The sequence below is a fragment of the Poecilia reticulata genome, linkage group LG16 (assembly GCF_000633615.1).
Source record: "Poecilia reticulata strain Guanapo linkage group LG16, Guppy_female_1.0+MT, whole genome shotgun sequence".
In the NCBI taxonomy this organism is placed as follows: domain Eukaryota; kingdom Metazoa; phylum Chordata; class Actinopteri; order Cyprinodontiformes; family Poeciliidae; genus Poecilia; species Poecilia reticulata.
In genome coordinates, this window is record NC_024346.1 from 23,825,766 (window position 1) to 23,841,770 (window position 16,005).

At 39.7% G+C, this 16,005-nt stretch overlaps 1 protein-coding gene across 3 annotated transcripts; it reads left to right on the forward strand.

Annotated features, from left to right (window-relative positions):
* The first annotated feature begins 2,241 nt into the window (after positions 1 to 2,241).
* Positions 2,242 to 15,962, forward strand: washc5 (WASH complex subunit 5). Of its 3 annotated transcripts, XM_017309219.1 has the most exons (30): positions 2,355 to 2,969; positions 3,126 to 3,192; positions 3,349 to 3,587; positions 3,708 to 3,853; positions 4,401 to 4,485; positions 4,637 to 4,737; positions 5,057 to 5,249; positions 6,083 to 6,235; positions 6,335 to 6,448; positions 6,678 to 6,849; positions 7,257 to 7,384; positions 7,612 to 7,741; positions 7,952 to 8,064; positions 8,901 to 9,067; positions 9,433 to 9,508; positions 9,649 to 9,759; positions 10,420 to 10,560; positions 11,344 to 11,424; positions 11,501 to 11,602; positions 11,842 to 12,021; positions 12,180 to 12,304; positions 13,109 to 13,271; positions 13,373 to 13,475; positions 13,563 to 13,642; positions 13,752 to 13,855; positions 14,454 to 14,583; positions 14,674 to 14,770; positions 14,950 to 15,103; positions 15,204 to 15,291; positions 15,492 to 15,962. In XM_017309219.1, the coding sequence occupies exons 3-30, from the start codon at positions 3,402 to 3,404 to the stop codon at positions 15,546 to 15,548; spliced, it is 3,480 nt and encodes a 1,159-aa protein (XP_017164708.1). In that variant the 5' UTR covers positions 2,355 to 2,969; positions 3,126 to 3,192; positions 3,349 to 3,401; the 3' UTR covers positions 15,549 to 15,962. The 3 variants fall into 3 exon arrangements, with proteins under 3 accessions (XP_008430330.1, XP_017164708.1, XP_017164707.1); XM_008432108.2 differs by lacking the exons at positions 2,355 to 2,969; positions 3,126 to 3,192 and adding an exon at positions 2,242 to 2,338; XM_017309218.1 differs by lacking the exon at positions 2,355 to 2,969 and having other exon boundaries at positions 3,108 to 3,192.
* Positions 15,963 to 16,005: the final 43 nt, after the last annotated feature.

Below are 16,005 nucleotides of genomic sequence, written 5' to 3' on the forward strand. Positions count from 1 at the left end.
ACTGAGGCAGTCATAATTATAAGGCACATTAGGGAAAGCACCGCTGGATGACTCTGGTCGCCTTGCCACTTAGTGAAGTGAATGAGATCTGTCAGTGGTCACAAACATCAGGGGCATTAGGTTTCCTTCTAGCTGATGACTAAATTCATTCTCATTAGCAGTTTGATATATGACTGGGGTAAAAAAAAAAAAACATACTATTTTGTCACATAGCAACTGCAAACTTCACTGTGTTTTATTTGGGATTTTGATGAGATGGAGTAAACAAAAAAGTAGCACATTATTGTGATGTGGAGAATTTCCTTTTAACTGTACAATTTTGAACTGCTGTCTGTTGGTCTACCCAATTAAATCCCAGTAAAATACACGAGTTTGTGGTTGTAATGTGGTTCGATGTGAGATCCCGTAGAATCGTCTTTGTGGGAAAAGACAGCCCTATTAAAGTGCACAGTTGTCTTTGTGTGTGTGCGCATGTGTGTGCGATTCATTAGATCTAAATTGTGTGCTGTACAACTTTACAACTCTCCAATAAAAGAGCAAAACCACTGAAAAAAAATACACCTTCAGAATCATCACGACGGAAGGAGGAAATAAACAAGGTGTGTAATATAAGACCTCATTAGTGTAAAACCTTTCATGATGCTTCCAGGAATCTCATAAATCTGACCCAGGTGCTGCTGAGAGTGACCTTGGTGTGATGGTAAACAGGTAATAAATCCAGCTTCCGTGAGGGGAGGGGGACAGAGTGTGTAAGTTTGTGGACAGGCAGGTCAATAAGGAGCCAAGCACTGAATCTAAATGCACATCTGACTCTTTTTGTCTTTCTCCGGAGCCTCTTAATATTCAGCGTATTGAAATAATTGCGCCCCAGGAGCTCCTAGGGATAAGAAGCACCTAATTTGGGATTTTCTATTGCAGCTCACCTTGCCATATGTGACAGACTGTCAATTTTTCATCTACTTTGTACTGCTGAAAAAAAGTCGAAACATTAAAGACCGTCTGCAAAAATACCCCGAAGCAGAGTACCCTTTGCATAAAAAAAGCGGTATAAAATACGTTTCAAACTGGAGTTTCACTACAAAAAAAAAGGTGAATTTTGAGGATTTTCAATGTTCCAGTCGGGCCACACTGAGGAAAAGAAAAATCCTTCTGTGACTCAGACAGTTAACAGGTCGAACAAGCAGCTCTGACCATATGACTGTCATTAACCTTGGGTTCACACTGCTTAAAGGAAGTGCCACCACTGTGCTGAACATATTGGCAATAAAACACAAGTTCAATCTTAAGTTGAGGGAAACGCAACGGTCTGTTCTTGCGCATCCACGCTGACTGCATGACGTCAATACAGCCACGCTAGATGCAGTGTGTGGGGAAGTAAGTTTTACACTTAAAGGTACACCCTATGCTTGTTTTAACCAACATTGAATAATCCAAACACTTTCTGAATGGGGAAAGTCCACTCTGCTAATGCATGGAGGACTTGTCAGGTGGAAGACAGATGGTTTCACACTCCTTCCCTGTGGTTTTATCTTTCAGACAGCAGGTTAGTTTAATTTCTGCTCGGGTCTGATCCCTGTAAATCACTGCATCCCTGTGGAGCCACATATCCAAATTCACAAACCCCTTTGACTGATGGACGGAAGCAGCAGCGAGACAAGCTGAGGATGCAGTGGATCTCTGTCTCCACCTAGAGGAGTGTGCGCTCATTTCACCCTCTATATAAGTTCTCCAAGGGATGAGGCGTCCAGAAGAGAGAAAGAAAACGAGTGAAAAATGGAAGGAAAATGGAGTAAAAAAATACATTGAAAATTTAAATACTGTTGTTCAAATCATCCTCATACAACAAGAACACAGAGCTGCGGTATATGGAGGACCAAAACGGCTATGCTTTTATTTCTTATTATGTCGGTTTTGGTCCTCCATACAAACAACTACATGGCGTTTGCCTAAAGTACTTGCAGAAAATATATTACTATAATAGTCACGTGTGTAATACAAAGCATCAAGGATAATTTATGTTGTATTCTACTCTTTCGTGTAGTGTTTCATTTATGAGTGGAATATTTTAACCAAACATTGAATTAAGTATGAAGGCATAATTTTAGGACTCAGCCTTAGTCGTCAGTTAGCTTTGTTCCAACGGATTAATAATATGAGAAAGCAAAAACAGAAAGTACAATTTACATAATACAATTTTAAATACAGTGAAAGTTTACTTCTGGAAGGCTACCAGATGCTCCCGCCCACCTTCTGCGAGCTCTGTGAGGAGAATTCAACGCACCCAGCAACACAGTCATGTGACTGGTCATGAGGAAGTAAACAGGGCAACTGCAAAGGGGTAAGACATTTTAACCAGACTCTGAACGCTTACATATTTGTCACCACAATTCAAGTTTAAGTTCAACAACGGCTCGTCAGACATAAAATAAATGCACGTTTTTATGTATTTATATTTCGCCTTTCGTATCGCCAGTGATTAAAGGCACAACTGAAGCTAAAGGCTAACTGGCTAATAGTAACAGGTGATGGAAAAGCATAAAACAAAGTAAACACGCTTTTTGAAATATCACTCCTTCGTGTGTATGAGTTTTTGTTAAAACACCTTCCGTCTACGTGGGTGTGTGCTAATGTTGAAAGCAGTTTTCTTAAAATAGCATCATAGTTATGCGTTGTGCATTGGTCCTTATAAATTAATACATAGCTATTTGTATTGATTTGCTTATTTTAAAAAGAGACAGAGTTATACTAACTTGTATGTTCATAAATTGATTCACAAGTCAACTTAAAATTGGCTGAAGTTTTTGTCAGACGTCAATCTAATTTTACTTAAGCACATCTCAAAAGAAGAAACTCCTTGTATGAAACAAATTACAACAAAGGAACTACCATGGCAGCAACCAACACACCAAATAAGTACTAAGTAAAAAGATATTAATTGATAGAAAACTGGAATAAATGTCATATAAAATGTAAGTATGCAAAACAGACTCCTAAACTTTGAAAAGAAAGAATGAGAGACGGATATGGACAGTGTAAACCATTACGTTATTAGATGCTAAAAGATTAGAAGATGTGTGCTAACATGGAATAAAGTAATATGCATCATAACATTTCTATTTATTCAGGATACATTTTTAAATTGCTGTAAAAATCAGACTCTACATCCACCGAGAGCTGCAAAACACAAAACATGTATAGTAATAGTAATTCTTTAAAAATTTGTTAAGGTTATATGAATTTATTCAAAATGTTTTTCATCGATATCCTGCGCTAGTAATCAGTCAGGACAATATAACCTGATCAAAAAGTCTTAAGCAATTTTTTTAAAACGTTTTTTTCCCCTTGTAGAAATATTTGGAACGTTTGCAACAAAAGGAAGACCGCTGCTCTCTCCAGCCACGATGGTGGACTTCCTAGCAGACAATAACCTTTGTGGCCAGGCGATTCTCCGGATAGTCTCCAGAGGAAACGCCATTATTGCAGAGCTCCTGCGTCTTTCTGACTTCATCCCAGCTGTGTTTAGGATGAAAGACAAAAGTGACCAGCAGAAATACGGGGACATTATCTGTGACTTCAGCTACTTCAAGGTACGAAGCAAACCACTTAACTGAGGTGCATGAAGTCGCTTTAAAGTCTCGGCTTGATCTACGTTGTCAGCAAGAGAGAACGATTGCTTGTATTTGTGTGATGTGTAATTCTTTCTTCAGGGGCCTGAGTATTACGAGGGGAAGCTGGAGGCCAAACCGGACCTTCAGGACCTAGACGAAGAGTTCCGAGAGAATAACATCGAGATTCTGTCGCGGTTCTATTTAGCTTTTGAGAGCGTCCACAAATACATAGTGGATCTCAACAGGTACTTCATTCATTTGTTTTGTTTTCCAGATGTATTTGGAGAAATTAATAGAGGCATTACTTCACTTGTAGAGTTTCAAGTCTATGTGTAATATTTTGATTTAAGAAATGAACTGTAAACTGTATCTTCAGTCAATTACTTCACCTCGAAATAAGGATATTTTGGATTTTTGCCAACTTGTAGCCCATTTCACACCCAGGTGTTTCAGTTTTGGCATCCATGTTGTACATCAGCTTACTCCTCTACATAGAAAATAATTTTCATGAATTATAAAGATTACAAGTCTTCACAAAAAAGGAGAACTATCAATGCACATCACCTTGAACACACCATCCCCACGGTGAACCATGGTGGCACCATCATTCACTCCACTTCTTTAAAGATTGATTGGAGTGAAAATTTTGAATCCCATTTATTTTTTTCTTTCCACTTCATCACTAGACTTAATTCTGTTTGGTCTATTACATTACAGAGAGGTACTTTGATAGTTTGTGTAAACACTTTTGCAAGGCTCTGCATGTGTCCTTATAATGCTGCATCTCTGCAGATACTTGGATGACCTCCATGAGGGTGTTTACATCCAGCAGACTTTGGAAACTGTGCTCCTAAATGAGGATGGGAAACAGCTCCTTGTAAGAGACCGTGATGCTTCTTATTTGGCATTCCTTTACCGTTAGATGCAAGCTAACGTAGCTGAATGTGCTTTGTCTTCGTTCTCACATCAAAGTAGAATGTTTTGATTTGGTTTAACCTTTACATTTTTTTTAATGCTCACCCACCCAGTGCGAGGCTCTCTACCTGTACGGAGTCATGTTGCTGGTTATCGACCAGAAAATTGAAGGAGATGTCCGGGAGAGGATGCTCGTCTCCTATTACAGATACAGGTGAGAGAGTGTGACTCACACAGCGCCCCTGCCAACGAGCCCCCAAGCCTCCTGCGGAGATACAACATTCTCCGAATGAGTCACACTTACAGTGACACCGTGTAATCCTGCTCGCAGCAGAAGCTGAGTCACTCACTTGGCTCATGAATGCAAAGGTCATCCCCCTACAGCGGTTTCTCAGAAAACAAAAACAAACAAACACAAATGCATGCCATATTGAAGCTACTCCGTTTTATGTAGAATATTTTGACAAAAACATCTAAGCGCATTAGTGCCACAGTGTCTGGTTTGACTGAGACCGGGTTTGTTGGCGCTTCAGTGCCGCCCGCTCCTCTGCCGACTCCAACTTGGACGACATCTGCAAGCTCCTGCGCAGCACCGGCTACTCCGCCCAGCCTGGAGCCAAGCGGCCGGCCAACTACCCAGAGAGCTACTTCCAGAGGGTTCCCATCAGCAACACTTTTATTAGCATGGTTATCGGGAGGCTGCGCTCAGATGACATCTACAACCAAGTGAGTAAACGCATCATAAAGCATGTATCGAGTGTATAAGAGAGAGTACGCTGTAGATATGATGAGGCTTTAACCTAGGGTATTGATTGTAGCCACATGTTAGTAGGATTAATCACATTTTTGAAGAATTTATGTTTGGATTTTGTTTTGGTTTCCATAATTCAAAGTGATATTGGCGCGCCCAAGCCCACTGTCTTGTTTGACAAGAGTGTTTTATAGCTTTTCTTTATTTGGAGTTTGAATTCAGGTCAAATCTGTGATGTAATATTAGAGCCAGGCTAAGATTATAGTTGTAATTTTATGAAAAATGCTTACATGAAAAATAAAAAATTTAAATGAGGAATGTTGAGCATCTTGTGAAGTTATACTCTAGTACAGGCTTTACAGATGATACTTAAAAAAAACCGTAATCTTTTAGCACATCAAAATCGAATTATTATCAGTAGCAGAACTTTGAAACAATTGTGCAAATGATCGTCTATTTTCGAAAAACTGAGCTGGTCACATCAGACCGTGATAACTAAACTATTTTTTCATTAGAACAACTTTTTTTGTGTATTTGTGTGTATTTTTTTTCTACTAATATTATAACTACATTCTTGTAGCTAAACAAAAATGCTCTTAGCCTGGCCATAATTCTCCGTTGTACATGTTGAAAACATATTCTGTAATTTCTTTTTTTTTATAAAAGAAAGCAAGCAAAACAAACAAACAAAAAAGAAAACTGATTGTAAGTCGGGAATGGTATGAAAAACCTGAGATTTAACTTTAAGCCATATTGTCCAGCTCTGTATTCTTCACCCGATCCATGACTGTGTCCTCCTGTCCCTCAGGTGTCCGCCTACCCTCTACCGGAGCATCGTAGCACGGCGCTGGCCAACCAGGCCGCCATGCTTTACGTCTGCCTGTTCTTCAGCCCCTCCATACTGCAAACCCAGCAGGCCAAGATGAGGGAGATAGTAGATAAATACTTCCCTGACAACTGGGTGAGATCTCATTTTCTGATTTTAACATGAGGAGTTTAAAAAAAAAATGTATTTATAAACTCAACGTTACAGTTGGATGTTGCGAATATTATGTTGTAGGTCATCAGTATCTACATGGGGATCACGGTGAACCTGGTGGAGGCCTGGGAACCGTACAAAGCTGCCAAGACGGCTCTGAACTACACCCTGGACTCTGCGAACATCAAAGAGCAGGTGATACAAACTTCATTTATTCACAGTGCTCTGTTTGGGAAAGTACGGAAAGTGGGTCGGGTGTCACTTTAAGGAACGGGAAATCAAAAGACAGAACCCAATCAAATCTATTACTTTAGTAAAGATGCCAGATGCTTAATTGTCCTGGAAACATTGCCGTTCATCGCAACAGCTGCTGCTTTGGACAAATAAATAAATCTACTTCTTTCACTTCCATCACTGGTTGTAGGCCTCCCGCTATGCAGCCAGTATGGAGAGCCTGAGGCCGCAGGTGCAGCAGCTCTTAAAGGAAGGTTTCCTCAGAGAGGAGCTCATCTTGGACAACATTCCCAAACTACTGAACTGTCTGAGAGACTGCAACGTTGCCATCCGCTGGCTGATGCTGCACTCTGCAGAGTCAGGTGAGCATATAGAACAGGTGTTTCTGGAGAAAAGGAAGTAAAAGGATTTTCTGTTGTTAAAAGATATAAATTAGTTGGGTTTGTTGTTTAATTTGAGTTATTTAGCAGATTTGAATGAGTAAAAACATAAGTCGGCACATGTCCAAAGCTGACAGAGACTTGCTTTAAGAAGCTTTTGTAGTCAAAATTGAACTTACAAGCTGCCAATTCAGGGGAAATGCAAATGTATACCATTTCTTTTGACTTTAAAACTATACACTATTTTTTTTTTTTTGCTGGTCTATCACCTAAAATCTCTGACAAAATGTGAAAAATTTCAAACGGTTGAAACACTTCTTTGATTCACCGTACGGGAAAAGTTTATGTAAAGCAAAACAACAAAAAAGCAGGCGTGTTTTGTCTTGCAGCCTATGATTTGAACAACAAGCGGCTGCGACAGATAAAAGATCAAGTGCTCAACGACTCCAAGTACAACCCCAGGATCCTGTTTCAGCTCCTGCTCGACACCGCTCAGTTTGAGTTCACACTCAAAGAGGTGAGGGGAAACTTTGCAAAAAAAAGTTCTTTTTTTTTTTCTCCTTTTAAGTATAACATTAAAACATCCTTTATTTAATTAAGAACAAACGTTTGGAACTACATAGGTAGCATAAGGCGTAGCCAGTTTATCGCAAGCAGACGACGCAAATGTAATTGTTCTAATTACACATAAGGTCTGACTAATCCGTCTCGATCGGCGAACCATCTGCACGGTCCCTCTTCCAGATGTTCAAGCAGATGCTGTCAGAGAAGCAGATCAAATGGGAGAGCTACAAGAAAGAGGGATCTGAGAGAATGACTGAACTGGCCGAAGTCTTCTCCGGGGTCAAGCCTCTCACCAGGGTGGAGAAGAACGGTGAGTTAGGAAGCGGTTTCAGCTGCAAATGGATTGAGAGGCCACTGATTGTTAGCGTTGGATCAGAAAAGCTCCAACTTTTAAAGACAATAATGTTGCTGCTGGTGGGGAGGTTTGGTGCTAAAAAAAAAAAGCCAGAAGTAGCATGAGTTCAAATGCAGGCAAATTATTTTATCTGTGTGTTGCGCAATCCTCTGCTAACCTTCACAGAGAATTTACAAGCGTGGTTCAGGGAAATCTCAAAGCAGATCGAGTCTTTGAACTACGAGGACTCCACAGCTGCAGGGAGGAAGACGGTGCAGCTGATCCAGGCTCTTGTTGAGGTGAGGCGGATATATTTATATTTCACCGAGGCGTTACGTCTCCAGATTACGGTAGATCAATTCCGACATCATTGTGTTATTTATCACTCGAAAGTAAGATTTTTTTATTTTTATTTATTTTTAACGTTTGCTTCTTTAGAGATGAGACAGATAACTTAAAACAGAAACTGCTTTCTTTACCATAAACGTTTTGTTGTAAAATTAATCATAACAACAGAAGCAAATAATTAACAATCATAAGAATAAAAACAAAAATTCTTCACAATCCCGTTGAGCTGTCAAAATGCTTTTTGGCCTTCACACTACATCCTGGGTTTGGAAAACACTGTACATTACCATAAACATGATGATGCACGATGGTGGCAGCAGACAGAGAAGTGGTTCAATGAGAAAGAGGGAAAAAATGAAAAAAGAAAAGGGAAAAAACAAAGACTGGAAGAAAGGAAAACAAATGAACAGTATCAAGATGGGAGAGGGTGTTTAAAGCATATTCTCACAGACTTGGTGTTATTTTAGCCAAAGGCTGTAAATACTGACCTGTAGCAGGTGAATTTCTATGTAGTAAATGACTGAAGTTTTTACTCATTACTCATTGGTTGACATTAGTTTTCAACTATGAGGGTTTTTTTTGTTTTTTTTTCGGCCATTCATAAAAGGGTGAAACATCCAGACGGTGTTCACATCTTCAGTAGATATTAGAGGCTAATAAAATACATGTGAAAATACATTTTTACAACAGGGAAAATAACAAGAAGACTAACTGCCACAATACTCCTCTGTTTTTTAGTATTTTGTCTTTCAGTCTTTCAAATATTTTTTTTTTTTTATGAGTCCAGGTCCAGGAGTTTCACCAGCTGGAGTCCAACTTGCAGGTGTGTCAGTTTTTGGCCGACACCAGGAAGTTCCTGCACCAAATGATCCGCACCATCAACATCAAGGAGGAGGTTCTGATCACCATGCAGATAGTTGGAGATCTTTCCTATGCGTGGCAGATCATTGACAGGTACTTATTGATGACGCATTGTAAAACGTTTCAGAAATATTACAGAGCGGCATAAATTGAAGCGAGATTCAGCACAGCATCAGTAAATCAACAAATAAATAATTATGATGAGAAAAGTTGGCTTTTTAATAACTGATTTTTATGTATTTATTTTTTGTGCAGCACGGTTATTTTGTGTTTCTAGATTGTCTGAATTAAGCCAAGAATAGCAGTAACCATAATGGCTTAACTTTCCTTATCTCAAACCGTCCTAAAAAGACACCGAGCTCCAATTATTTAGATTTTTGGTCTTATTTGTGCTCTTACTTTTGTCTGCGTGTGGCAGTTTTCCTCATTCTCCTCCTGACTTTCGTTTTGTTCTGCAGCTTTACATCTATTATGCAGGAGAGCATCAGAGTCAACCCATCCATGGTGACAAAGCTGAGAGCCACGTTTCTGAAGGTGAGGACCGTTTTGTACGTCGGCCACATGCAGGCGCTCAAACATCGGATAACGAGCACGGATAAATTATTCACGCCGTTGTTGTGACGTACGTGTGCTTGGTGGGAAATGATCATCTTGTGGGTTTTGTGTGTGACCAGCTGGCTTCTGCGTTGGATCTGCCGTTGCTGCGCATCAACCAGGCCAACAGCGCCGACCTGCTGAGTGTCTCCCAGTTCTACTCTGGAGAGTTGGTGGCTTACGTTAGAAAGGTACGTAGCGATGCAGTAACTTGCTAAAGTCTTCAGACCATTTGGACTTTCTCAAATTTGATTTATTTTGCATGTATTTGTTTGGGATTTGTTTTTATGCCACAAAAAGAAATGATGCACTGTTCTTATCACACTTTACAAATGAAATTGTGAAAAGTGTTTTGTATTTTGTTTTCAGCTCCGATGAGTCAATGTAGAAACCTTTTATCCTCTGATTACTCCACCAGCTTTGTATCCATAGCGACGGAAATGTGTGACATTTTTTCTTACAAAATAGTTCTCACTCAGTCAGATTGGATGGAGAGCGTCTGCTAACAACATCTTTTTAAAATGTTGTCAATGATTCTCAATTAGTTCATTTTCACATGTCATTATGCTTCGATAAAGCATTTCATAGCTTTGTCTAGACTAAGATTAAGTTAAACTCACGTGGTCTGTGAGACAAAATCCAAATAAAACACCCAGAGATTTGAGGTTTGCAGAGCATTGAAATCTGGAAGCACTTTAGGGATTTGCCTCCTGTGCAGTTAGTGACTGAATTATGATTGTTTCCTGAAACGTCTGCTTGACAGCTTGCCAAAACTGTAAACTTTTCCCTACAGCTTAATGCACTTTATAGCAAACAACGTTAACGTTGTGGTTCTGCTCTGGTTGCTGTAGGTGCTTCAGATTATCCCAGAGAGCATGTTCACCTCTCTGGCCAAAATCATCAAACTTCAGATCCACGATATCATGGAGGTGCCCACGCGGCTGGATAAAGACAAGCTGAAGGACTTCTCCCAACTAGGAGCCCGATACGAAGTAAAGCCACCGTCGCGGTTCAGTCTCACTCCTCCTCCAGTGCTCACTGCATGCCAATGAAGTGGAAGAAAACTCCTTTGATCCGGCATTAAATTAAGAAGATAGATAAGAGGCCCTTATGACGCTCTGTTTTGATGTTGATTCATCTGCTGGATGGGAGTCGAGGGGTGAGGGGGGGTATGGGGGGGTGTCGTGATCGCTGGCGTTTCGGAACATTTTTTTCAGTTCCCACTCGCGGCTTTTCATGCAAAGAACAAATTAAACGGGAGGGCTTTGTGTGGAGACAGATTGCGGCGGTAGAGTTACTTGAAGTGCTTTTAATTAGAAAGCGAACGGCAGAGGTCGCAGCTTTCGTTTTTGAAATGGCTTCAAATGAAATGTGATTTCTGCGGGTAACATAAATGGGTCCTTGCAAACGAAAACAAGAGAGTCAATGTTAATGCAACTTAGACAAAGTGTCTCAATGATGGTTATAGTAGAATGACTCTGTCTCATACTGGCCTGATTTGAGTGTGTGGATGTGTCAAACTAAGGGCCCGGGGACCAAATCTGGCCCACCGCAGCTTTTTATGTGGCCCTTTAGACTCTAGAGGGCCACATAAAACTAACTTTCAAGATTGAAGTTGTGTCCTTAAATATTATTTTTATTAGTCAAATCAAAGCTGCTTTTATCTGTGTGCTTCTGAATTATATTAATGTGAAAATATGTTCAATACTATTTCATTTTAAGATTACTCCCGCCTCTCAAACCCTCAAACATCTCTCTTCTTAATGCCATTCCAGGTGGCAAAACTCACCCATGACATCTCTATCTTCACGGAAGGCATCCTGATGATGAAGACCACCTTAGTGGGAATCATCAAAGTAAATGTTTCCCAACTCAATTTCCACAAAGTACAGTTTGTATAATTTTCGTCATTGACGTGTGGCGTTACTTTAGGTGGATCCCAAGCAGCTTTTGGAAGATGGCATCAGGAAGGAGCTGGTGAAGAGAGTGGCATATGCTTTGCACAAAGGCTTAACCTTCAGCCCCAAGGCTAAGGTGAGGCATCAGATCTGTTTTTCGCTGATGGCAACGCCGCTCGGAGCCTTTGGCAGTCTTCAGTTCCGATTACATCGATAGTCAGAAGTGAAGATCGTTCTCCGGGACGCTTGCCAGAAACAGATTACATGCGAAACATTCTTCCTTCTGGCTTAACTCTCAATGAAGACATGTTTTAGTCATTTTGCCGCCTTTCAAAAGCAAACGTGAAATGTTACTGAATACGAATACGTTCTCAGCCCAGCGAACTGATGCCGAAGTTGAAGGACATGGCGGCCACCATGGACGGCTTCTACAGGTCCTTCGAGTACATCCAGGACTACGTCAGCATTTATGGCCTTAAAATCTGGCAGGAGGAAGTTTCTCACATCATCAACTACAACGTGGAGCAGGAATGCAACAGTTTCCTCAGGACTAAGGTCAGGCTTAATACACAACATGCTTCTTAAAGCTTCTATGACAACCCCATGGAAGATTTACTAACAAATGTTTATCTCTCTTCTAGTTAGAGTGGTTATTATCTATTCATTTTGCTATTAATTGTCCCATTAATAGATTTGTTTTTGCTGCCATGCAGATCCAGGACTGGCAGAGCGTCCATCAGTCCACACACATACCCATTCCAAAATTCCCATCTGTGGATGAGTCGGCCACCTTCATTGGTCGTCTCTGTAGAGAGATCCTACGAATCACCGATCCAAAGTAGGTCACATTCTGATTACAAAACTTCTACAATTACTTTCTATATTCATTGGCTTCATGGTTGGAGATTTCTAGAAAGCCTGAAAATAAATTCACCTTTTGTTTAGAATAATCCCACATTGAACATTCACTGAAAATACAACCTTCAATTTGTGATAGAGAGTTAATTGTTTTTACAATTTACTGGTGGTGAAAATATTTGTACTCCTTGTTGTTGTTGTTCACACAAGCAATTTGAATTACTTACGAGGATCTAGAAACTAGGTTATGTCCAGACTTCAGGATTCCCTTTAATGCTTTGTTCTCTACAGCTCACAAGTTTTCTGTGGGTTTTAGATCTGAAAACTGAAATAGCAGAAGATTGATCATTTCTGTGTGGATTTGGACTTCTGGCACATTTTTAAAATCTTTTGGTGTTTCAAAAGCAAACCTCACATCACTGCCATGTATTATAACATGGTGCTCAAAGCCTTTGGAAAATAAATAGTCAAACTGCAACCTGTATTTCAACATATTTATCCTTTGCTCATGTGAATCCACCTGGACAGTTTAGGGCCTAAAAGCTCAGGAGCTTATTTTATGTCAATAATTCCTTAATATTGATGGAAAAGTTCCAATTCCACTGGCAGATCATTTCTCTTATGACTAGTACTTGTTCACAAATATTAAAGAATGATTTACTTACAGCAAAGTCCAAAATCTTGTCGAAAAGCCACTTGTAAGTCAGTCTCGTCTTATTTCAAGTGTACTAAGATATTTGCACAAGAAACTAGACCAGAAACACTTAGTAAGATGTTTTTATAGGGTGACATGTTACATCGACCAGCTGAACACCTGGTACGACTTGAGGAGCCACCATGAAGTGACCAACAATAGGTTGTTCTCCGAGATCCAGAGCACCCTGGGCACATTTGGTCTGAACGGACTCGACCGACTGCTCTGCTTCATGATCGTCAGGGAACTTCAGGTAATCAAACTCACATCCCAGATCCTTCTTACAAATTCACTGAAGCCCTCTGCTCACATAGGCTTACTAATATTTATTCTCCAACCCGATTGTGTCTTCAGAACTTCCTGACAATGCTCCAGAAAACCATCCTTAAGGACAAAGCGGTGGTGGATGTTTTCAAAACTGTGATAGCTGCTGTCAACCCAGTACAAGGCATTGTGGGTAGGTATTTACTCAGAAAAATTTACAATCTGTCATATTTTTTTCTTGTACATCTTCCTTATTATTTTTATTTTTTTGTTTCAACAGCTAATGCCAGCAAACTCTATGCAAGTGCTGTGGCCAAATCACAAAAGATCTGGGGTGCATATCTGGAATCCATCATGAAGGTAGCAACTTCCTGTTGACCTAGGAGGGAATGGAAAATAAGAGGCACTGTCAACTTTCCGTCAGAAACGCAGAGCTTTTAAATGATGTAAAGGGTCTGAATTGTTGTAGGTTGGCCAGATGCAGATTCTCCGGCAGCAGATTGCAAATGAGCTGAACTACTCCTGCAAGTTTGACTCCAAGCACCTGGCAGCTGCTCTGGAAAATCTCAACAAGTACGTCTGTTCTCACCACCAAGCAGAGAATATTTTAATCGTGTCTCAGCACTTAAATGGCTTTCCTGTTGCCAGAGCTTGAAAGAAAGGATTAATTTCAGAATGTACATACAGTATTAATGCAGATAGGGCTGAAAGGATTAGTTGGATTATTTGCAATTAATGGATTATTTGAATAGTTGACTGGTTGACTCAAAAAAGGTCATTTGCTGGAAAAACTAACATATTCAGAGCTGTCATGAAGTCAAAACTATAAAAAGTATGTATACATTTTGAGTTTGTAAATAGGTTTTAGGAGTTTTAGCTTCGTCTTGTTCAGATTTTCTCAAAGAATCCTATGTTATTGTGTTTTAGGCAATAAAATGGCAATTATCTCATTTAAATGGGTAGCTGAATTACTCCTGCAGTTACTCATTTAAATTACTAAAAAAATTTATTTGCATCTTGTAATGAATTTCTAAAACTGTCTACAACAGGCTTGAGTCGTGATAAAGAAATCTGTGGAATGTGCCATTTTTTAAATCTGGTCAATCAACATTTGTGTTGGATATAAATGTAACGTCAGAAAATGTTTCTCATTATGCTTGTATCTCACCAGGTCTCTGCTAGCAGACATCGAAGCCCACTACCAAGATCCAACCCTGCCCTATCCTAAAGAAGACAACACTCTTCTGTACGAGATCACTGCCTACCTGGAGGCCGCTGGCATTCATAACCCACTCAATAAGGTTTGCAAAAACAAAGGTTTCACTTGCAATTCAGTGATTTTTCCATTTTCATGTGTCTCATTTTGCCTTATCGGTTTATATCTTCCACAGATATACATCACAACAAAACGTCTTCCGTACTTCCCCATCATTAACTTCCTGTTTGTTGTTGCTCAGCTGCCTAAGCTTCAGTACAACAAGAACCAGGGTAGCTTCTTGTGCAGTTTTTCTTTTTACGTCTTATTGGTGGTCTATTTTGGTTTAGCTCGTCACATAAAATCTCAGTAAAGTACTTTGTAGTTGGTGGTTGGAACATCACAGAAACATAAAAACAAGTATGTTGACTTTCCTGCTTTTTGACTGACTTCCTGGCTCGTTTTCTTAAAGGAATGAGCTGCAGGAAGGCTACAGACCCAGTTGACTGGCCCCCACTAGTACTCGGGATGCTCACGCTGCTCAAGCAGTTCCACTCCAGATACACGCAGCAGTTCCTGGCTCTCATCGGCCAGTTCATCCGATCTATCATGGAGCAGTGCACAAGGTAACAAAACGGCAGAAAACGTTGATTCTTGGGGTAGTTTCTGGTTGTTTTTTAGAGCTTCATAGCTGCACATTTCAGTTTCTGTTTTATTCCACAACAGTCAGAAAATCCCAGACATGCCTTCAGATGTGGTGGGAGCGCTGATGTTCCTCGAAGACTATGTGAAGTACACAAAACTCTCACGCAAGGTAGGGCAACAATCAGTTTATCTTACTTACCCGAAAAGGCGACAAGGATCTGTAAATGTTAAAAAAAAAACGTATAATTTTTATATATACGTGTTTCACAATGCCTGTCTGTAATGTATTAAGCAGCCAAATCTAAAACATTTTGACAGCTTATTTGTGTGATGGTAACATTTTTCTCCTCTTTCCTCTGTATTCTAAAGGTGGTTGAAGCTCACGTGCCCAGTTTTATTTTTGATGAGTTCAGAACAGTACTGTGAAGATCTGGCTATGTCATTTCATCTTAAGATCCCTCAACTTGCTGCCTGGGGTTTTTCTCCATTCCAAACATTTTGTGTTGTAGTAATGGAAAAAGTACAAGTGGTATACATATCAACAACAATTTTGTTGTTAGTTAAAATCTTTCAGTAAGATACTGTACTTTTCCTTTCCTGAAATATAGACCTTTTAAATATTTTTTTATATGTCATATCAGGAGAATTGAAGGTGTTATAATAATGCCTTATGAATGTAAGCCTCCTCTAGTGGTTTACTTGCATTTCATGTGTTAAACTAATACAATCTGCACTAATTTTGAGTTGTACAATAAAGCTAATGTGGATTGCCTTTATGTACTAATAATTTGTGCCATTGTTTACTGAAATTTGCCAATAAAAAGGATTCTTGATAATCTCCCCATTAGTTTTTTTTTTTTTTTTACATCTGGTTTTTATGTGA